General features: G+C 34.4%; 1 protein-coding gene across 20 annotated transcripts in view; it reads right to left on the bottom strand.

The window, feature by feature from the left end:
* NUBPL (NUBP iron-sulfur cluster assembly factor, mitochondrial) overlaps positions 1-25,575 on the bottom strand; it is a 230,390-nt gene that overhangs the window by 134,427 nt on the left and 70,388 nt on the right. For all 20 annotated transcript variants that reach the window (XR_007412681.1, XR_003135457.3, XR_007412676.1 and 17 more), the window contains exons 5-6: positions 15,976-16,015; positions 15,799-15,889 (exon numbers count right to left, since the gene is read on the bottom strand). Coding sequence is in view for 12 of the 20 variants with exons in the window: in XM_049113623.1 (XP_048969580.1) it covers positions 15,799-15,889; positions 15,976-16,015 (131 nt within the window). In the remaining 8 variants the exon portion in view is untranslated. The remainder of the gene's footprint in view (positions 1-15,798; positions 15,890-15,975; positions 16,016-25,575) is intronic.

Below are 25,575 nucleotides of genomic sequence, written 5' to 3'. Positions count from 1 at the left end.
CCTCTCTCTCTCTCTCTCTCTCTCTCTCTCTGTGACTATCATAAATAAATAAAAATTTTAAAAAAATTAAAAAAAAAAAGAATCCTATATACAGCTGGGACCCCAAAGGACTATTCTCTCTTAAACTAAAGAAAAATGAAACACAAATCTACAATTCAGAAATACATTTCAAGGAAATATACATCTTTCAATGTACTGGCATAAGGCAGAAAAACACCTCTGTAAGAAGATAAATCACAAGTTGTTAACCATGCAGATTTCCAACTGAATTCATACCACCATTGTGGTCCCAAAAACCCATAACAGAGAAGTCTATTTAAAGTTGCCTCAGGTTGAAAGTGTCCCAGGTTACTGAAGGAACACAAAACCTCTGGGAAAGACTCTGAGAAAAGCCAGGAATAAAGAAGCCATCACTATTAGATACATCCTGATTAGAAAAAAGTTAAATCACACACAAAAAAACTAATTTGTGTTATGAATGATAAAATACAATCAAAACGGGGCACATTTATAGTTACTTAATATGCTTTTTAAGCATATTACACATATTAACTCCTTTAATCTTCACAACAGCCATAACTACCATAAGCCTTATTTTATACTTAAGGAAACTATAGCCCAGAGAGGTTTTTGCCCAAGGGCATACAGCTAATTAGATGTGCCACTGAGACTGGATTCAGGCAGATGTGGCTCCAGAGTCCATGCCCTTAGCTACTGAGCTATGGGTATATTTCTGGAGAACATCAACATTTAAGTGGTAACAGAGAAAATGACCTCAAAGATAAATAAAGAGAATTATGCAAGCTGCCAGAAAAAAAGATATTAAGCATAGGGAAAAATTATAAAAATAATTACAAAAAAAAAATAATAATTACAGATTTCTCACTGGAAATAATGAAAGGCAGAAGAATGGAATAGGACCTTTATTTTATTTTATTTTAAATTTATTTTATTATTTTTAAAGATTTTATTTATTTATTCATGAGAGACACAGAGAGAGAGAGAGGCAGAGACACAGGCAGAGGGAGAAGCAGGCTCCATGCAGGGAGCCCGACGCGGGACTCGATCCCAGGTCGCCAGGATCAGACCCTGGACTGAAGGCGGCACTAAACCACTGATCCACCTGGGCTGCCCAGAATAAGACCTTTAAAGAAAGGACAGCCCTGGTGGCCCAGCAGTTTGGCGCTGCCTTTGGCCCGGGGTGTGATTCTGGAAACCCAGGATCGAGTTCCATGTCGGGCTCCCTGCATGGAGCCTGCTTCTCTCCCTCTCCCTGTCCCTGTCCCTCTCCCTCTGCCTGTCTCTCTCTCTCTCTCTCTCTGTCATGAATAAATGAAAGAAAGAAAAAAGAAAGAAGAAAGAAAAGAAAGAAAGAAAGAAAGAAAGAAAGAAAGAAAGAAAGAAAGAAAGAAAAGAAAGAAAGAAAGAAAGAAAGAAAGAAAGAAAGAAAGAAAGAAAGAATTGAAGAAAAATTGCCAACACAGAATTCTATATATAGTGAAAGGAGGAAGAGAAAATAAAAACATATGCAATAAATGAAAGTTGAGAAAATTCGTCACCAGCAGACCCACAGAAGAGACTAAGCAAAGTTCTTCAGGATAAAGAAGAGTGACATAGAAACTCAGATCTAAAGAAATGAAAAGCACAGATACAGCAAATTATGGGGGTAATTACAATAGACTATTTCTCTAGTTTCTTTAAAGAATGACTATTTAAATAAGTCGGTAACACCATATTGTGAGATTTATTTTATATATATATATATTTTTTTTTTTAAAGGTTTTATTTACTGGGGTACCTGCGTGGCTCAATTGGTTAAGCATCAGCCTTCAGCTCAGGTTATGATTCCAGGGTCCTGGGACCAAGCCCCATATTGGGCTCTCTGCTTCTCTCTCTACTCCCCACTTGTACTCTCTTGCTATCTGTGTTGTTATCTCTGTCTCTCTCAAATAAACAAATAAAATCTTTTTTCTTAAAGTGCCACCCCGGAGCTTCAGTAAGCAAAATCTTTTTAAAAAATAGATATAGGTACATTATAAATCTCACAATAGAGTGTTACCAGTTTATTTAAATAGTCATTCTTAAAAAAAAAAAAGTCATTCTTCAGAGAAACTAAGTTAACAGTCTATTGTAATCTTTTTTTAAAAGATTTTATTTATTTATTTGAGAGAGAAAGAGAGAAAAGAGAGAGTGAACACATGAGCAGGGGAAGGGCAGAGAGAAAAGGAGACTCCCTGCTGAGTGAGGAGCCCAACTTGGGCTCAATCCCAGAATGCTGGGATCATGACCTGAGCCAAAGGCAGACACTTAACCCAACTAAGCCACGCAGATGCCCCAATAATGTACATATATTTAAAATACATCACAAAACGGATGTCTGGTGGCTCAATGGTTCAACCTCTGACTCTTGATTTTGGCTCAGTTCACAGTCTCTGTGCTGGGTGTAGAGCCTGCTTGAGATTCTCTTCCTCCCTCTCCTTTTGACTGTCCCCTCCCTGAGCTTGTTCTCTTTCTCCCTAAAAATAAAAAAAATAAATCACAATAATACACAAAGAATGGAAGGTGATTAAGTGAACTATGCTGTTATAATTATTTTTATATGATGTACACCACAATCAAGTGGGACTTCTTCCCGTGATACATGGTTCAATATTTGCAAATCAATCAACATGATATATCACATCAATAAGAGAAAGAACAAAAATCGTATGATCATTTCAATAGATGCAGAAAAAGCATCTGACAAAGTACATCCATTCATGATAACCATCAAAATAAAGTAGATTTGGAAGGAAGATACCTCAACATTATGAAGGCCATACATGAAAAACCCACAGCTACTATCATACTCAATAGGGAAAAACTGAGAGCTTTCCCCCTAAGGTCAGGGACAAGATAAGAACTTCCATTCTCACCACTTTCACTTAACACAGTACTGAAAGTGCTAGCTACAAGAATCAGACAAGAGAAAAAAATAAAAGACACTCAGCTTGGTAAGGAATAAGTAAAGTTTTCATAATTTGCAGATGACAGGATACTCTAGAAAAGTATCTAGAAAAGACTCTAGAAAAGACTCCACCAAAAAACTACTTGAACTGATAAATGAATTCAGTAAGGTCACAGGATATAAAATAATTGTACAGAAGTTTGCTGTATTTCTAAACACTGATAATGATGCAACAGAAAGAGAAATCAATTCCATTTATAATTGCACCAAAAATAATAAAATACCTAGGAATAAACTTAACCAAGAAGGTGAAAGACTTGTACTCTGTAACCTGTAAAATACTGATGAAAGAAACTGAGGACAATACAAATAAATGGAAAGACATTTCATGCTTATGCATTAGAATAATATATAGAATACAGAATTAGAATAATACTGTTACAATGTCCATACTACTCAAAGGAATCTACACTAATGCAATCCCTATCAAAATATCAACAGCATTTTTCACAGAACTAGAATAAATAATCCTAAAATTTGTATGGAATCACAAGAGACCCTGAATAACCAAAGCAATCTTGAAAAAAGAAAAACAAAGTTAGGGATCCCTGGGTGGCGCAGCGGTTTGGCGCCTGCCTTTGGCCCAGGGCGCGATCCTGGAGACCCAGGATCGAATCCCACATCAGGCTCCCGGTGCATGGAGCCTGCTTCTCCCTCTGCCTATGTCTCTGCCTCTCTCTCTCTCTCTGTGACTATCATAAATAAATAAAAATTAAAAAAAAAATTTAAATAAATAAAATCCTTTTAAAAAAAAAAAAAAAAAAAAAAAGAAAAACAAAGTTAGAGTTATCACAATTTCAAATTATACTATAAAGCTGTAGTAATCAAAATGGTACAATAATGGCACAAAAAGGACACATATATCAATAAAACAGAATAGAAAGCCCAGAAATAAACCCACAATTATATGGTGAATTAATCTTTGACAAAGAAGGTAAGAATATTCAATGAGAGAAAGACAGTCTCTTCAACAAATGATGCTGGGAAAACAGGACAGCTACACGCAAAAGAATGTAACTGGACCACTTTCTTACACCATACACAAAAATAAACTCAAAACAAATTAAGTATCTTTTTTTTTTCAAATTAAGTATCTAAACATGAGATATGAAACCATAAAAATCCAGGAAGAGAATTCAGGCAGTAATTTCTCTGACATCGGCCATAGCAACTTTTTTCCAGCTAGGTTCCCTGAGGCAAGGGAAATAACAAAAACAAACTATTGGGACTACATCAAAATAGTAAGCTTCTGTACAACAGGGGTACCTGGGTGGCTCAGTCAGTTTAGACAGCTGCCTTCGGCTCAGCTCATGATCTCAGGGTCTTGAGATTGAAAGCCACGTCAGACTCTCACTCAGTGGGGAGTCTGCTTCTCCCTCCATGCTTCCCCCTGCTCATTCTTGCTCTCTCTCTCTCAAATAAATAAATAAACAAAATCTTTAAAAAAACAACAACCTTCTCCACAACAAAGGAAACAATCAACAACACTAAATGACAACATATTGAATGGGAGAAGATATTTGCAAGTGACATATCTGATAAAGGGTTAGTATCCAAAATACATAAAGAACTTAGCAAACTCAACACACACACACACACACACACACAATCACCCACAAAAAACCCAATGAAAAATAGGCAGAAGACATGAACACACATTACTCCAAAGAAAACACACAGATGACCATGGACATATGAAAAAAATGTTCAATACCACTTATCATCAGGGAAATGCAAATCTGAATCACAATGAGATATCATCTCACACCTGTCAGAATGGGTATAATCAAGAACACAAGAAACAATAAGTGTTGGCAAAGGTATGAGAATAAGAAATCCTCGTGGACTATTGGTGAGATGCAAACTAGTGGAACCACTATGGAAAACAGTATGGAGATTCCTCAAAAACTTAAAATAGAATTATCATATGATGTAGTAACTGTACTACTGGATGTTTACCCACAGAACATAAAACACTAATTCAAAAGCATATATGCACCCCTATGTTTACTGCAGCATTATTTACAACAGCCAAATTATGGAAGCAGCCCAAGTGTTTATGAATAGATGAATGGTTAAGAAAATGTTGTGTATATATACAATTCAGCTATAAAAAAAAAAGAAAAGAATGAAATCTTGCCATTTGCAAAAAGAGGGATAGAGCTGGAGAGTAAAATGCCAAATAAAGTCTGTCAGAGAAAGACAAACACCATATGATTTCACTCATATGTGGGATTTAAGAAACAAAACAAATGAACAAAGGGAAATGAGAGAGAGAAATAGATGATGGGGATTAAGAGTACAATATCTTAATGAGCACTGAGTGAAGTACAGAATTACTGAATCACTATATTTTACACCAGAAAATACCACTGTATATTAACTACATCAGAATTAAAATAAAAAGAAAAATGAAATAAATAAAATAAAATACCTTGAAAAAATTTTATATCAAGAAACACAATATAAAGCTTAAAAACAATGTGAAAAGTTAAGAAAGCTTATTATAATTCCTAAGTAGCCACAGAATAATAATATGAAAAGGTATGGTTAAATAAGATCCAATAGTACATTAAAAGGATTATTTATCACAACAAAGTGGGATTTATTCCTGGTCTGTAAGGGTGGTTCAACATCCTCAAATCAATCAATGTGATATACTACAATAATAAAAGAAAGGACAAGAACCATATGATCCTCTCAACAGATATAGAAAAAACATTTGACAAAGTACAGCATCCTTTCTTCATGAAAACTCTTCAAAGTGTAGAGATAGAGAAAACATACCTCAATATCATAAAAGGCACATATATAAAAAGCCCACAATGAATATCATTTTCAGTGGGGAAAAATTGAGAGCTTTTTCCCTAGGTCAGGAACACGACAAGGATATCCACTATCACCACTGCTATTCAATATAGTACTAGAAGTCCTAGCCTCAGCAATCAGACAACAAAAAGATCCAAATCACCAAAGAAGTTATCAAACTCTCACTCTCTGTAGATGACATGATATTCTTCATGGAAAACCCAAAAGACTCCAAAAGTCAAAACTGCTAGAATTCATACAGGAATTCAGCAAAATGGCAGGATATAATCAGTGCAGAGAAATCCGTTTCTACACACTAACAATGAGACTGAAGAAAGAGAAATTAAGGAGTCCATCCCACTTATAATTGCACCCAAAACCATAAGATACCTAGGAATAAACCTAACCAAAGAAGTGAAGGATCTGTACACTCAAAAAACCATAAAATACACATGAAAGAAATGGAGGAAGACACAAAGAAATGGAAAAATGTTCCATGCTCATAGATTGGAACAAGAAATATTGTTAAAATATCCATGCTACCTAGAGCAATCTATACATTCAATGCAATCCCTATCAAAATACAATCAACTTATTTCACAGAGTTGGAACGATAATCCTAAAATTTGTTATGGAACCAGAAAAGATCCCAAATAGCCAAAGGGATGTTGAAAAAGAAAACGAAAACTGTTGGCATCACAATTCTGGACTTCAAGCTCAATTACAAAGCTGTAACCAATAAGACAGTAGGATATTGGCATAAAAACAGACACATTAGATCAATGGAAGAAGCCAGAAATGGACCCTCAACTCTATGGTCAACTAATATTCAACAAAGCAGGAAAGAATATCCGATGGAAAAAAGACAGTCTCTTCAACAAATGGTGCTGGGAAAATTGGACAGCCACATGCAGAAGAATGAAACTGGACCATTTCCTCACACCATACACAAAAATAGACTCAAAATGGATGAGAGACGTAAATGTGAGACAGAAACCTATCAAAATCCTAAAGGAGAACACAGGCAGCAACCTTTGTGTGACCTGGCCGCAACAATTTCTTGTTGGATATGTCTCCAGAGGCAAGGGAAACAAAGGCAAAACCTTAACTATTGGGATTTCATCAAGATAAAAAGCTTTTGCACAGCAAATGAAATAGTTGACAAAACCAAAACACAACAGACAGAATGGGAGAAGATATTTGCAAATGGCATATCAGATAAAGGACTACTATCCAAAATTTATAAAGAATTCACCGAAATCAACACCCAGAGAACAAATAATTCAATCAAGAAATGGGCAGAAGACATGAACAGACATTTCTCCAAAGACATACAAATGGCCAACAGACACATGAACAAAAATGTTCAACGTCACTTATCATCAGGGAAATACAAATCAAAACCACAAAGAGATACCACCTCACACCAGTCAATATGGCTAAAATTAACAAGTCAGAAATCAACAGATGCTGGCGAGGATATAGAGAAAGGGGAATCCTCCAACACTGTGGGTGGAAATACAAGCTGGTGTAGCCACTTTGGAAAACAGTATGAAGTTTCCTCAAAAAGTCGAAAATAGAGCTACTCTATGACCCAGCAATTTCACTACTAGGGATTTTCCCTAAGGATACATATGGAGTGATCTGAAGGGGCACCTGCACCCCAATGTTTATAGCAACAATGTCCATAATAGCCAGACTATGGAAAGAATTCAGATGTCCATCGACAGATAAATGGATAAAGAAGATGTGATATATATATACACAATGGAATACTCTCATCCATAAAAAAAAAAAAAAAAAAAAGAAAAGAAATCTTGCCATTTGCAATGACATGGATGGGATTTATGATAAGTAAAATAAGTCAGAGAAAAACAATTATCGTATGGTCTCACTTATATGTGGAATTTAAGAAACAAAACAGAGGATTATACGAGAAGAGAGGAAAATAATAAAAGACAAAATCAGAGAGGAAGACAAACCATAAGAGACCCTCAATCATAAGAAACAAACTGAGAGTCACTGGAGGGGAGGAGAGATGGGGAGATGGGGTAATTGGGTGATGGACATGAAGGAGGGCATGTGATGTAATGAGCACAGAGTATTATATAAGACTGATGAATCAATGACCTCTACTTCTGAAACCAATAATACATTATAAGTTAATTAACCAAATTTACATAAAAAATTAAAAATATTTTTAAAAACAGGTATAGGTAAAGTCAATAGAAGTGGGGTACCTGGGTGGCTCAGTCAGTTAAGCATTCAATTCTTGATTTTGCCTTGGATCATGATCTCAGGGTTGCAGGATCAAGCCCCACATTGGGCTCCTCACTTAGCTAGGAGTCTGCTGGAGATTCTCTCTCTCCCTCTCCCTCTGCCCCTCCTCCTACTCCCTGTGCACATGTGCATACACGTGTGCTCTCTTTCTCTCTAAAACAAGTAAATAAATCTTTTTTAAAAGTCAACTGAAGAATTCAAACAGAATTAAAGAAATATTTCATTTATGCAAAAGAATACACACAAAAAAACAGGAAGAAAAAATAGATGAAATAAATGAGAAAAAAAGGGGATCCCTGGGTGGCGCAGCGGTTTGGCGCCTGCCTTTGGCCCAGGGCGCAATCCTGGAGGCCCAGGATCAAATCCCACGTCGGGCTCCCGGTGCATGGAGCCTGCTTCTCCCTCTGCCTGTGTCTCTGCCCCCCTCTCTCTCTCTGTGATGACTATCATAAATAAATAAAAAATTTTTTAAAAAATGAGAAAAAAAGTTAAAATGGTAGACTTAAAACAAGCCATATCAATAATTACAGCAAGTGTAAATGGACTAAGCACTGTAATTAAAAGCCAAAGATTATCAGGCTGGATAATATCATCAAGATACAACTAAATGCTGTCTACAAAATATCCACTTTAAATATAATGAAACAGAAGGTTAAAAGTAAAAGGATAAAAAAGATATTCTATGGAAATGGTATGCGTAAGACAACTAATGTTGCTATATTAGCATCAGATAAAGATGAGAGTTTATCACCGATAATAAAGAGAAACATTTCACAACAATAAAAGAGCAATTCACCAGGAAGATATAACAAGTCTAAATGCGTGTTTAGAGATTCAAAATATATGAAGTGAAAACCAAATAGAAGAAAATCCAGAATCAGAGTTGAAGATTTTAACCATCCTCTTTCAGTAGACGACAGAGTAACTAGATAAGAAGTCAGTAAAGAAATTAATGAATTGAACAATACAGTCGACTTGACCTAAGTGTAATTAACAGAATATTAATCACAAGAGCTGCAAAATACAATTTCTTTCTAAAGGCATATGGAACAATTACAAAGACCACGTGCTAGTCCAGGAAGTCTCAAAAAATTTTTAAAGATTAACATTTTATGGAGTAAATTCTCTAATCAGAACAAAATTATACTAGAAATAAATAACAATGTTATTAAAAGGATCCCCAAATATTAGGAAAATTAAACAACACACTACAAAAATTTTAAAAAGGAAATTAGAAATTATTTATTTTGAACTGAATGACAATGAAAACACAACACATCAGAATTTGCAGGATTCTAAGAAATGACTAAAGATAATTTACAGTCACAACTGCTTATACCAAAAAAAATATATATATTTAAAATCAATTATCTAAGTTTCTAACTTATGAAGGTAGAAAAAAGAAGAGCAAATTAAGCCTAAAACTTTAAAAAGGAAGAAAGTAGAAATAGCAGAAAACAATGAAATAGGAAACAAAAATAAAATAGAGAACATTTTAAAGGCTAAAATTTGATTCTTGGAAAAAAATAATTAAATTGATAAACCCTAGCAAAAACAAATTACCAATACTAGGAAGAGGAAACACTGCATCTCATATACACTGCATCTCATATTCTATTTCAAAAAGCAGTAGGCTAAATAAATAAATAAAAATTAAAAGGTTGCAGGCATTGTGAACAATCTTATGTATATGTTCTGTAACTCAGGTGAAATAATAAACTCCTATAAAACACAACAAAACTGAAAGAAGATGAAATTAAAAGTCTGAATAGAATTAATCCTCAGAAACCTGCTCCCTCAATCAAGGAGAAAAAAACAAACACTCCAGCCCCAGATTTCCCTGATAAATTCCACTAAATACAAAACATTACACCAAAGCTAATAATTTTATACCAACACTTTCACAAAAGATAAAAGGAGGAAAGTACTTCCAAATTTATTTTACAAGGGCAAGATAGCTCCCATACAATACCAGAAAAAGATATTACAGGAAAAAAAATAGGAACTATTAATATTAATTAACATTAAACTATTAATATTCCTTACAAATACTGATCTAAAACTCCTTAATAAAACTCCTTAAACTCCTTAATAAAATATTAGCAAATTTTAATCTAGCAATATATTAGAAGTAATTACAATATTACTTATTATAATTAAAATAAGATTAATCTATCCCAAGAATATAAGGTTGATCTGACACAGAAAAGCAATGTAAAACACTACATCCATAAAATAAAAGAAAAAAAGTAACATCATCATTTCAGTAAATGAGGAAGAAAAAGCATTTGAAAAAATTCAATGCCCATTCACAATAAAAACTCTTAGTAAACAAAGAAACAGGAAAGAGAGAGTGCATCAGCGAAAACCTACTATCATTCTTAAAGATGAAATACTTATTGTTCCTCTACCCTACAAATCCAGATGAAGACAAGGATGTCTGCTCTCCTCTTTTCTGTTCAACACTGTACTTGTGGTACTAGATAGTGCAGTAAGAAAGCAAGAAAATGAAATGAAAGAAATAGACTGGAAAGGAAGCAGTGAAGCTGTTTTACTTGCAGATAACACAATCATGTGCATATAAAGTACCAAGAAAGCTACTAAATGACTACTTTAAAAACAAATTTAGCAAAGTCACATAACACAAGGTTATTATACAAAGATAGTGTATATTCTATGTCCTAACAGCAAACAACTTGAAATTAAATACAAAAGACAATTCCAAAATCATCTCAGATATAAAATACTTAGAATAAATTTAACAAAAGTACAAGACCATTACACTAGAAACTATATATTACTCCAAGAAATTAAAGAAAATCTAAATAAGTATAGAAACATACCATGCTAATGGATTAGAAGCCTCAATGTTGTCAGAATCTTGATTCACAAAATATTGATCTAATATATTCAGTAACATCTTAATGAAAATACCAACATGCTTTTCTGTACAAATTGACAAGCTGAATCTAAAATTTATACAGAAACGGAAAAGAAGCTAATGTAGCTAATACAATTCTGAAAAAAAAAAGTTGGAAGCCTCACCCTTTCTGACTTTAAGATTTCTACATAGCTACAATTATCAAGATAGTATGGTTTTACTGTAAGGCTTAAATCAGATAGAACAAAATACAGTGTCCAGAGATAAACCCATACACATACTCAACTGATTTTCATCTAATGTATTAATTCAAGGGGGAAAAGGAAGTCTTTTAAACAAATGGTCCTAGAACTAGATAAACTACTATTTGTTTTCCCCTCCACCAAGCAATTCGTTTGATTCCAACACTATCTACCAGTATACAGCATCAGATTCCACAAGTTAATTAAGGGCTTAGTCTCACCAGACTACTCCCACCAATCAGACACCAATCACAAGTCCAAGTTATTACCTGTGCTTCTGGACTGACTATAAATCAGAGGTTTCCATGACCCTCTCCTTCAGGTTTGATTAATTTGCTAGAGCAACTCACAGAACTCAGAGACATATTTACTTATGTTGACTAGTTTATGATAAAGGGTATTAGAAAGGATATAAATAGCTAGATGAAAAGATACAAAGGGCAAGGTCCAAAAAGGCCCTCAGCATAGGAGCTTCTGTCCCCACAGAACACAACCAACCACCAATCAGCAGCTCATCAACAGTTTTCAGAGCTTAATATGCACCCCACCCTCCATCCCCTTCGCAAAGGCCAGTGGGTGTGGCTGAAAGTCCTAACCCTCTAAACAATTGGTCTTTCTGGTGATCAGCCCCATCCTGAGAGACTATCCAGGGGCCCCCACCCTAAGTCACCTTACTAGCATGAACTCAGTGTGCTCAAAAAGGGGCTCCTCATGAATCACAAAAGATACTCCACCACTCAGGACATCCCAAGAGTTTTAGGAGCTTTGCACCAGGACTCAGGGACAAAGAACAAACAGATTTGCTATTATACCACAGCTGTGCTGCTTATCTCACTTCCCACACAAAATTTAATTCAAGATGTACAGGCCAAAACTATAAAGTGTTGAGGAAAAGTATATAAGAATATCTTTATTACCTTGGGGTATACAGGCAAACATTTCTTAGGACACAGAAAGCACTCAGCATTAAAAAAAATTTTTTTTCGATAAATTGGATTTCATGAAAATTTAAAACATCAGTTAATCAAAAGGCAAGCTACAGAGACTAGAAGAAATATGCCCAATGCATATATCTGACAATGGACTCATAGCCAGAATATATTTAAACTCTTGCAACTTGATTACAAGAAGAAAAATGAGCCAATTAAAAAAAATGAGTAAAAGACTTGAACAGTCACTTGATAACGGAAGATACAGAGATATCTAATATGCACATGAAAAGGAGCTAAACATCAATGATCATCAGGAAAGCACAAACTAAAACAATGGGAAGGTATCATTTTATACCCGCTAGTGAAGAGACTGACAACACCAAATGCTGACAAAATGTGAAGCAACTGTAAGTCTTATGAACACCTGTACAAGTATTTATAGCAGCATTATTCATAATAGCCAAAAAACTGGTGTCTATCCAAATGTCCATCAACAAAAGAACAAACAGTATTTGATTGTATTCATGTGATGGAAATACTACTCAGCAATAAAAACGACTCAACTACTTATATATGCAACAACAAGGATGGTGTTCAAAAGCATTAGGCTAAGAGAAAGAAATCAGACACCAAAGGCTATATAGTCTGTAGGGTTCCATTTATATGAAGGCTATATAGTCTGTAGGGTTCCATTTATATGAAGGCTATATAGTCTGTAGGGTTCCATTTATATGAAGGCTATATAGTCTGTAGGGTTCCATTTATATGAAGTATAAGAACAAAACAAAACTCACTTATGATCTTAGAAATCACAACTGTGATGGTCTATGAGTGGAGGAGTGAATAGAAGGAAACCTAAGGAAATGTTGTAGGGGCTGGAAATGTTCTCTATCTTGATTGGGGTGTGGTTACACAGGAATATACATTTATCAAAAATTACTAAACCATACACATAAGATCTCGCATCCCATAGCACGTATAAATTTAACTCAATAAAATATCATGAGACAAAGGAAAAAAACTTTAAACCAGACTTTCAGTTCAGATGGCAGACTGACCACAAGTACTTATCTTCTCCTCAAAACAGCAACTAGGAAGAGACATGAAAGGAACTTCTAGAATACTAATATTCTATTTATCATGTCTTGAAAAATTATATAGGAATTTTCACTTTGGGATAATCCATCTATCTGTAGACTTCTGACTTGTACATTCTTCTGTATGGATATTACACTTAATTTTTTTCAGCAGCCAATGAATCAGGTAGCCTCCACAACCCAATGCTGTACAGAACATCTATCCAGCTACTAAACTTATACAAAGGATGTTAAACTTACCAAAAACTGCTTTCTAAAGCAAAGCAAAAAACAAAACCAAAACACTCCTTAATTAGCAGTTGAGATGATCAGTACCGGTCATAGTGTAATCCAAAAATATCAGCTTTTCAGTTACAATTAAAATGCAGAAACGATAACAGTAACTTTTCAAAAGACTGTAAGATAAATATGTAATGACCTAATATCTTAGAGGATATCTAGAGTATCCCAATAAAATAAGTTATGGAGTCATTTTCTCACCTCATCTTTTATCTGATATTGTATAGCATGTTTGCTAAAAACATACTTTCAGCACTTATCAGAGTAAATTGATTTTTTATGATTTATGTGTCAGAGAGCCAAATATCCAAATCTCCACTAGGTTCTCTGCCAGACTATCAAATTCCATAAATATTTTTTAAACTTAGCATTTGATGAATATTGAGGTAAACATGAATAATGTCAGATGACTGAAGTGAAGAGAGGTAGCTGAATTCAGAGACCAAAAATGTATAATGCCAGCAACTAACACAATTATTCTATATTCTCTGACAGTATTCAGCAGTAGATAAAAAGGCTGGGTTATTAGAGGGATATTGACTGAGACTATGGAATGGGATCCTATGCTTCTTCTCTTCCCCAGTATCTCACAGAATGAAAAAACAATATATTCTGGTTCTTTCAGACTTTTGATCTTTCACTTCTGGTCTCATAAAGTTTTCTTCATTTATAAAAGCAGTTACTAAATCTAAGTTTCAGGTGCAAATTTTTTGCATCATAATCAATTTGCACTGTCAGGTTTACTCTCAATTCTACCGTGAGACATTCCCTTTGCCCCTCTCCTGAGGGCATGTGCACACCTATCTCTCTCTTTCACCTTCAGGGGCTCCTTTGCAGAGATGTTTTCACCACCTGTTGCAATCTGAGGCTCAAGTGGATCTTATTACTTAAAAAGGACACTTAGAGGCAGGATCCTGCATCACTCAGAGGGGAGCACCAACACTTCGCTTATCTCTGTGTCTCTTATCACTGATTTGGATCTCTAAGTCTTTGTTCACTGTGGAAAGCAGAAGTATTTTCATCTTCTTGTGGCCATCCATAAGGCTTAGGTGAAAATCTGAATCATTTCCTGTTGAGAATTACAAAACTAATAGAGGAGGGGAAAAATTAGCATTTAAAATATTCTAATAACAAAAATCAGAAATTTTCTTTTCTGTTCCTAAATTTCTATTGACTCTAACTTTAAATATAAGCTGAATAAAGACTGTTTTATAATTTCCTTAAAAAAAAATAGAGGCTGAGTTAATCCACACAAATAAAGCATAAAGATTAAGGTCACAAAGGAATTGGTAAAGAAGAGGTATTGTCGGGAGTATAACTGAAATAGCCAACTATGAGATCTGAGTATAAAAGAGGAGGTAATACAGCAAGACTTGAATGCACTAGGAAAGGAGGAGGATTCTGGGACCAGAGATCAAAGAGCACATTTATTAGAACTCAAGTAGCAGAAGAAAGACAAGATGTGACAACCAAAAAAAAAGAGTTCAAGACATATTTCATCTACTAACTCTTGCAATTAGAAATGAATATAGGAATATCTATGATTAGAATTGTCAACCAATGACATGGTGCCTGACCCAAAGTGAAATCTGAATAAATAAGTGGTAATTGCTGTAAATAGTGGAGAAAATCCAAATTACTTATAATATTTACCTAGAACATAATTAACTATATATTCATATCTACTAGAAAAAAAAATCAAAGTTATTTCCATAAATAACATATAGCCCATCTGATATTTTTAGGTTACCCAATCAACTGTTCTCTTCCTTAAGGATAAATGTAAGTTGATTGGAAAGATATTATATACATAAATATAGAGCCAGATGTACTCAAAATAAAAAAGAATTTCATTTTGTTCTAAAGCAATTTTAAAATGAGCATGATTTATAGAATTTTTTCTATACCCCAAGAACATCTACACTGCCCTTATAACTCAATATTGGCCATAATGAGATGAATCATAAATTTAAAGACGGCAGATTACTTATAAAATAGATTTCTTGATCTCACCGCAGATGAAACAAAGCAAAAGAACAATATAAAATAAGACATTAGGATTTTCACTAGAAACAATGGGGAAGATTAAATCACAGACCAGTGAAATTGGTCTTGGCGCCACATAAGTAAGTCCTTATATACTCAGTCTATCAGCTGGATTCTTTTGCAAAACATCTCAAACCTGACTGCAAATTTTAACAACTCCCCAATCAGCAAGTGCAATAACCACAGTGTGCCAATAATAAAATGATATTCAATGCAATTTTCTTACCTGCCTCAACAGTTTCTCAATGGCTGACATTACCATAAGGCCTCTCCAAACAACTGGTGCAGTCTCTTCAATCAAGAAGCCCATAGACATACTGTAACAGTAAACCAAAAATATAACTAATTTACATATATTAATATTACTCTGAAAAGTAGCATAAAGTAAAAAAGATATACTTACCAAGCAATACCATAATTCAAAAGAGGTCTCATTAGGTTGTCTGAAATTAAAACAAAAAATATACATATATAAACATACTGACCTATTTTCTTATCAAAAAGTGTCAAATTAACTCAAAAAAGTGTCAAATTAAAAATATAAATGGCTACTCATATGTTGCTCTTTAATTTTCAACTGATTCACCTCAATCTGCAACAGTTTAAATATTATACCAATCATACAACCAATTCCAATACCTACAAATAGTTGGAATATAGCTTGATTAAGAAGCAATCCATCTAGGGGCATCTGAGTGGCCCAGTCAGTTAACTGTCTGTCTTTGGCTCAGGTCATGATCCCAGGACCCTACTAAGCAGGAAGCCTACTTCTCCCTTTCCCTCTGACCCTCTCCCTCACTTGTGCTTCCTCTCTTTATCTCTCACTCTCTCTCTCTCAAATAATTATCTTTCAAAAAAAAGAAACTATATATAATTTTCAAGTGTTTCTAAAAAAAAAAGTAATTTATCCACCAATGTTATTCATATATAAATAATAAAAACTACATACATATTATGCATATACATGACAAGTACACATACAAATACGCACATAGGCATCTAATAAGTTCTCTGTATTTCTTTTGTCCTTACTTGAAGTATTTGTAAAGTATAAAAAATCCAAGAATAGAAAAATTCTATTTTGTATTTCAATGTAATAAAAGCAGTATATGAAAGACTCATAGCAAACATCAGACTCAAAGGTAAAAGATAGTTTTTCCTCTAAGATCAGGAACAAGACGAGGATGCCCACTTCTGCCACTTCTATTCAACATAATACTGAAAGAACCAGAGCAATTAGATAAGAAAAAGAAATGAATAGTATCCAAATTGGAAAGGAAGAATTCAATTTTCTCTGTTTACAGATGATATTATCTTATGGAAAACCCTAAAGATTCCACAAAAAAACTATTAGAGCTAATAAATGAACTCAGCAAAGTAGCAGAATATAAAGGCAACACAAAAAAATCCATTGAATTTCTATAAACTAATAATAAACAATCTGAAAAGAAAATTATGAAAACATTCCCATTTATAAGAGCATCAAAAAGAATCAAACACTTAGGAATTAAGGTAACAAAGGAGGCCAAAGACTTGTACAATGAAAACCTCAAAATATTGCTGAAAAAGTCAAAGAAGACATAAATAAAAGGAAACACATACCATGTTCACTGACTGGAAGACTTAATATTCTCAATACTGCCCAAAGCAATCTACTGATTCAATGCAACTCTATCAAAATTCCAATGACATTTTTTGCAGAAATAAAAAAATCCATCCTAAAATTCATATGGAATCTCAAGGGATTCCAAACAGGCAAACCAATCTAGAAAAGAAGAACAAAGTTGGAGGATTCACATCTCCTGATTTCAAAATTATTACAATGCTACAGTAAGCAAATCAGTGAGATACCAGCATAAAGACAGATAAAGAGACCAATGGAATAGAACAGAAAACCTAGAAATAAAACCATCACATATACAGTCAAACACTTTTTGATGGGAAGCCAAGGTCATTCAATGGGGTAAGGACAGTCTTTTCAAAAACTGGTGCTGAGAAAACTGGATGTCTACATGCAAAAGAATGAAGTTAGACCCTTACATATAGAAAAATTAAGTCAAAATTTGGATCCAAAAAAAGTCATAATGGATCAAAGACCTAAATGTAAGAACTAAAACTATAAAACTCTTAGAAGAAAACATAGAACACTTCATGTCAATGGACTTAGCAATGTTTCTTGGATATGACATCAAAAGCACAAGAAACAAAAGTACTAGAAAAATAGGACTTCACGAAAAATTTTAAATGTGCATCAAAGACAGTAAGTAAAAAAGCATGCCACAGAATGAGAGAAAACATCTGTAAATCATATATCTTATAAGGAATTCATATCCAGAATATTTAAATCTTAAAACTCAACAAAAACAACAAAAAATGAAACATAGACAATGGAATATTATTCAATCTTAAAAATGAAAGAAATTCTGACATATGCTACAACATGGATGAATAATGAGGACATTATGCTAAGTGCTAGTCACAAAAAGAGAAATACAGTATTATTCTCCTTATACGAAGTACTTAAAGTAGTAAAAATCATACAGACAAAAAGGAGAATGGCAGTTGCCAGGGACACAGAATGAGAGCAATGGGGAGTTACTGTTTGAAGGATATGAAGTTTCAGTTTTACAAGACAAAAAGAGCTATAGAGATGGATGGTGGTGATGGTTGTACAACATTATGAATGTAATGTCACTGACTTATATACTTAAAAATGGTTATCACGGTAAATTTTATGTTATGGGTATTTTACCACAATAAAAAGATAATTTTAAACTCTACTTTCTAATATGAGGCAAGAAGTTGCATTAATCTCAAGGGAAAAACAATCTACTGATTATGTCTAAGTAAAAAAAAAATTACACTTTACACAATTAACTAACAAGTTTATATTACTATAAAATATAGTTTATTTTATCAAACTATCTGTGCAACCACATTCCCATTCTTCTATTATATTCTACTTCTCCACCATAACAAAGTATAATAAAAGCCTTCTAGATATTTCATGCAATTTGGACTAGTATTAGGACAGATCATAAAAATCTAGCAGGATTATGTAGTCAGATTCCATAAATGTTTCTCCTTAAAGAGACTGAAATTGAGAACTGTAGATAAGACATATAGGCATAGTTAATATGTCAGTTCTTTCCCAACTTAAAATTTCAGAGAAATAACCTTTCTTCATTGTGCTCTGGACTTTTTTACTTCTATATTCTTCAACTTTATATGCATACAGATTAAAGAGTCAAGTTCTTACCCTACAACCCAGGAACTACACTACTAAGTATTTATCCAAAGGATACAAACATAGTGATTTGAAGGGGAAAAGGAACTCCAATGTTTACAGCAGCAATGTCCATAATAGCCAAAATATGGAAAGAGCCCAGATGATCACTGACAGATGAATAAAGAAGATGTGGTGTATACACACACACACACACACACACACATACATACACACACACACATATATAAAACACATATATAACAGAATATCACTCAGCTATAAAAAAGAATGAAATCTTGCCATTTGCTATGACATGGATTGAGCTAGAGGTATTATGCTAAGCAAAATAAGTCAGTCAGAGAAAGACAACATAGGACCTCACTCATATGTGGAATTTAAGAAGCAAAACAGATGAACATAGCGGAAGGGAAGGAAAAATAAAATAAGATGAAAATAGAGAGGGAGGCAAACCGTAAGAAACTCTTAACTGTAGGAAACAAACTGAGGGTTACTAGAGGAGAGGCAAGTGGGGGGGATGGGGTAACTGGGTGATGGGCATAAAGGTGGACACTTGATGTAATGCACACTGGGTACTATATATTCAACTGAAGCACTAAATTCTACCTCTGAAACTAATAACACATTATTAAACTGAATTTAAATGAAACAATTTTTTTAAAGACTTTATGTATTCATGACAGACACACACTGAGAGCCAGACAGAGGCAGAGGGAGAAGCAGGTTCAATCCCAGGACCCCCAAGTCAAAGGCATACACTCAATCACTGAGCCACCCAGGTACCCAGGTACCCCTCAAATAAAACAATTTTTTAAAAGATTTATTTGTTTATTCATGAGAGACACAGACTGAGGAAGAGACGCAGAGACATAGGCAGAAGGAGAAGCAGGCTCCTTGCAGGCAGCCTGATGTGGGACTCAATCCTGGATCCCAGGATCATGACCTGAGCCGAAGGTAGGCGCCCAACCACTGAGCCACCCAGGTGACCCAAATAAAACAATTTTTAAGAAAATAGTCAAGTTGTACTATAAAATTGTTACCGAAAGTCAATATCCTCAACCTTTCCCATGTCTTACTCCCTAGAGCCAACAAATCTCAACTCGACTGATTTTTTTAACTTCTTTTTTGAATTAATCTTAGGCTTACAGAAAGTTATAAAAACAGTACAGAGTCCTCATATGCCATTTACCTAGCTTTCCCTAATGTTACCATCTTCCATAACCATAGTACAATTACTACAACCAGGAAATTAATGAAATAGTATGATTAATTAATCTGTGAACCTTATTCAAAGTTTCACAGTTTCTAGTAATCTCATAGAATATTATAGGATATAGTTCTTTTTCATGAACACGGGCACACTTTTCATGCACTCATTCTCTCAATGTAATTATACATTTTTATTAGATCATCACATAAATGTTATTAACAGCTGAGCAATGTAGCATACAATATGATTATTTTTCCTTTGTCTCCCTGAATTGGTGGTAGGAAGACCTTTGTGGTGCATTTATGTGTTTCCTTCATTTTCTATGTATTTCCTAGTAATCTGTTCCTAAACTACTTTCCAATTGTATAAATATCAAATACATTAATCAAATGTACTAGGCATTCATGTTTATTATCTTGAACAAGCTTCTGCTGAACTCTTTGGTGTCTTTTGAATAACACATTCTTACTTTTTTTAATATTTTTTATATTTTATATTTTTTTATTTTTAGGTAATCTCTACACCTCACCTAAGTAGTAGACATTCACACTTATCTGGTATTAGCAATATGCCGGAAAAATCTCTGTACTTACTACTCTGTTCCCTGACTCCAGAAATCAAAGAAGAGTTTTAAATATACTGAACACCAAGGTTCAGGAATATATAAGTTGAAATCATACAATAAAGGCATTAAATCCAATTTTTTTAAATGAGGACAAAGAATATACATCCTCATTTCATGAATTTTAAAAATATTTAAAGATAAAGTAGATAAAGAAAGTAGTTTTATAAAAACAAGGTTTTATGCACATATTCATGACAAGAAATTCAAAGGTACAAGAACCTCCAGAAAGTAGGAAAGGACATCCAGTACAAAGTTAACAATTTCACTTTCTCACCCTCTACTTTCCTATTCCTTCTTTTCTTTCTAAAACCGAGATCCTTTTTTATGAGATATCAGATGCAAGAAAAAAGCTGAATCTGCTACTATTCTTTCCGGAGAACTTCAAGTGGCTGGGTTTGACAAAGTAGTTCCAACAACTTAGTACCCAGTAAAGGTTTAAAATACCCTACTTGTTTACCTGGAAGAAAAGGATTTAGAGAAAGTTGAGTAAAGACAGGAAAATGGAGTGTATCAAAATTCAAATGCCAATAATAAATAAATTATTGCAATAATAAAGCTGTATCCACATCAAAGCAAATGGTGGGTATTTGTTGTTTCTAGTGGCTGAGTAATATTCTATTGTATACACATACCACAGCTTCTTTATCCATTCATCTTTCGATGGGCACCAACGCTGGATGGAACTGGAGGGTATTATGCTGAGTGAAATAAGTCAATCGGAAAAGGACAAACATTATATGGTCTCACTCATTTGGGGAATATAAAAATTAGTGAAAGGGAATAAAGGGGAAAGGAGACAAAATGAGTGGGAAATACCAGTGAGGGAGACAGAACATGAGAGACTCCTAACTCTGGGAAACGAACAAGGGGTAGTGGAAAGGGGGGGGGGGTTGGGGTGACTGGGTGACAGGCACTGAGGGGGGCACTTGACAGGATGAGCACTGGGTGATATGCTATATGTTGGCAAACTGAACTCCAATAAAAAAATTAAAAATAAAATAAATTAAAAATAAAATTAATTAATTAATTAATTTTAAAAATAAATTTAAAAAACTGTATCTAGTAGTGGAAAGGAAGGGTATCTAGAATATTAGAGTAGGGAGAGGAAAGACCATAAAGAAAATTCTTCAATGTTTTTACGATTTTATACCTATCACTTTTAATATTAAAATTTCATTTATTGGGAAAAAAATAAATAAAATAAAATAAAATAAAATAAAATTTCATTTATCGGGGTGCCTGCGTGGCTGTTGGTTAAGTGACTGGTTCTTGGTTTCAGCTCAGGTCATGATTTCAGGGTCCTGGGATCAAGCCCTGTGCTGGGCTTCACACTCAGTGTAGAGTCTGCTTGAAGATTCTCTCCTCCCCCCCTTGCCTCTCCCCCTGTTCTCACTCTCTAAAATAAATAAATAAATAAATAAATAAATAAATAAATAAGATCCTTTATATTTTTTTTTCATTTATCTTCAGCATACTTTACCTTTTTGTACCAACTTGGAACCTCATAGGCATCCATTCATCTCAAAATTGAAAGCCATTCAGATATCTTTCTTAACATCCAACCTCTTTCCCAGGAAAAGGAACTGTCCCTTTCTTTTCCAATTCATTCCTTCCTTAAACAAAATTCTCCTTTTCTCATGTGGGTGATTTCCATTAGGAAAAGGACATGAAACAAGTGCACCAGTCTTGAGAGCTTAAGCTTTGTAGGAAATACAAGTATTTTTAAATGGAATATGCTCAGTAGATTATAAACGGAAGGGGGGCACCTGGGTGGCTCTTAGTTCCAGCTCAGGTCATGATCTCAGGGTTATGAGATCAAACCCCATGTGGGGTGTGGAGCCTGCTTAAGATTCTCTCTCCCCCTCTGTCTCCTGCCCCTGTGGTGTGCACCTTCTCTCACTCTTAAAAAATAAATAAATATACACACACACACACGGGAGACTAAATAAGGGATATTTTAGAGCAGAAGTGGTAACTTAGACTCTTGTCTACTATGAGGCTAAAATTTTATTCATTTACTTAATCACTCGGCAAATTACTTACTGAGTAACTAGAAGTATAGATAATAAACTTGACACACTACCTCTGAAAATCTGCTGATTTATATTGTTGAGTGTAACAGGAAGAAATGAAAGAAAACCTAGGTGATAATGGAACTTTAAGTAAAGATGATAAATACTTGATTTACATGCTCCTACTTCCACAAACCACATACCACCCTTCCTGGTCTCCAACTCTTTATACCTGCTTTGGCATCATAAATTATCACTAACTAATCACTAACTGATCACATTCTTTCCTGCTGAAACCAGTTAATGGACTCAGAACAATGTTCCAGGCTACCAGTTGATATTTAAGATGAAAACGATGCATGATCTCTGAGTTAAAGGAGTAGTCAGGCATCTGGGAAGTTAAAGTTTTAAAGATGGCAGAATGAACCACTTATGTTCACTAGAAGAGTAACACAATAGGAGTTACATTTTATGTCATGAGGCACTGTAGAAGATACTTTACAGATACCGTATTTCACTGAATCCTAACAACAATCCTATGAGGCAAGTACTATCTCCATTTTACAGTTGGAAAGAAAAGTGGAAGCCTATCCCCAACCTCCTCCCTGCTTTATCCCTTTCTTCCACTGCAGCCTCCAAACCAGCTCTCCATAATCATTTCCTTTTCTGATCTTTTCTGATCTTCTCTAGGATCTAACACTTAACAAATGTTATCCTGTATGATTATTTATCTTTTTTATGGCTCTAACCCACTTCCCCAACTAAATATCACATTCCCCTTACTTAGTATAACTGGTGTTCAAAGCCTATAGTTATATAATAACCAAAACAATTTTCTAAATAGCTCAATAGTCAAAAGTAAATAGATACTGAAGGAAACCTGCACACCCTATATTTGGTCATCTAGGCATTTGTAATGCAGTAAAATATTACTTATTATCAGAAATTAGCCACTTATTAGCTGTGAACAAGTTGTTTTTATATGACATCTAGATTCTTCAAATGTCATGCTTCATATGAAGTAGTTTAAGATCAGAAAACTAAACTAAGCTGCCCAAAGTTAAACGGCCAGCAGCAACAATAGCAGTAAGTTCCATATTATTTACATATGTTTAAGTTTCATATTTTTTCCACACACATATCCAAAGAAGCAGGAGGCTTAAGATCATGCAAATATGTGAGATCAGAAGATAACACACAGTTGGATAGTTAGCTAGTATAGATTTTCCTTATACTGCTTGAAGACACCTAGACAAGTTCCACGAAACGATTTAACAGTGCTTCAGAGCACAAAACACCAAGTTATTCCATAAGTAATGTGACTTATGTTTTAAGTCAATTGCAAGTTCTTAGGATTACTAGCTATAGCATTACAGTTGACTGTTTTTGGTTATTTTGATATAACTTTTAACTAAATTTCTATAATCTCCACAATTTTTCTGTTTATATGGTGACATTTCCAGTGTCATCATTAGATAAGAATCTAATTTATATTCCAAGTAAGACTGGTTTTCTTCTCTTAGCTCTCTTGGCTTCTTAAAAATCTCAAATTCCTTTTTATTTTTATTTTTTGAAGATTTTATTTATTTACTCATGAGAAACACAGAGAGAGAGAGAGAAGCAGAGACACAGGCAGAGGGAGAAGCAGGCTCCATGCAGGGAGCCTGATGTGGGACTCCATACCAGTACTCTGGGATCACACCCTGTGCGGAAGGCAGATGCTCAACTGCTGAGCCACCCAGATGTCCCAACAAATTCCTTTTTAAACAGCAATAGTTAACTGTAAGTAAAAAGGGTTCCGGAGCAGGGATTTGAAACATACTAAAAATGCATGCCCATAACACAGTGACAAAAAAAAAAAAAAAAAAAAAGAAAAAAAGAAAAAAAAAAAAAGAGAGCATTTAGCAGCAAGTCAGCAAAACAGGAGTGAAATAGTGGGACTAGAAAAAGGTATCTTAGCCATATGACAAGGCCTTAACACAAAACTGCACTTCTAAGAGTAACACCTGTTACTGTGTATATACTGTGAAGCAAAGAAAAAAAAATTCTAAACACAAAAAAATGAAGACAAGGGGCACCTGGATAGCTCAGTCAGATAAGCAGCTGACTCTTGGTTTAGCTCAGGTAATGATCTCACTAGTGAAGGGCTTGAGCCACACATCTGCATCTGCATCTGGGCTCCACACTCAGCAGGGCATCTGTTTGAAGATTCTTTCCCTCTGCTTCTCCACCCCCCGCCCCCCACGGAGGCATGTGTATGAGCACACTATTTCTCTCAAATAAATAAATAAATCGTTAAAAAAAATGAAGACAAAATGATGAATGTCATTATATAAAAGTCCCAATTAAGAACATAAACAGAATAGAAAAAAATAACCAGGTGTACTACAAAGACAAAACACTGACTTCAGTGTGGACTTTATACCAGGATGGTTAAAAGACTTTCATAGACTCAACTTGTTTTAAGAGGAAAGGAAAAGATACAAAGCCTAGAAATGAAAAGCTATTTTAAGAAGACTACTGAAAAAATTGATCTAACATAACAAAAACAATGTAATAAAAAGACACAGCTGTGGAATATAAATAAATTATGATAAAAACATAAAAAACATAAAGTAAATTTACAAATACTTAGGGGCCAACTCTCTTCCATAAATATTTTGTATACACAATAAAAGCCTTACTACATTACCCATTTAGTTATACCAAGGGTTTGGTGGCTCAAACAAATAGTCCATAGTTCAGAATATATATACAAGAAATCAAAGGAAAGAAATAATAGCAAGTACAGTCACTAATGTCTGTGACCCCACAGTAAACTGGACACTGCACAGAAACGTAATGAAATACTGCAATGTCAGATAGTTTTGTGATTCTGGCTATCACTCAAGTACTTCTAAAATAATGCT

Source organism: Canis lupus, chromosome 8 (genome assembly GCF_003254725.2).
Source record: "Canis lupus dingo isolate Sandy chromosome 8, ASM325472v2, whole genome shotgun sequence".
Taxonomy (NCBI): Eukaryota; Metazoa; Chordata; class Mammalia; order Carnivora; family Canidae; genus Canis; species Canis lupus.
This window is presented reverse-complemented; position numbering and strand designations above follow the sequence as displayed.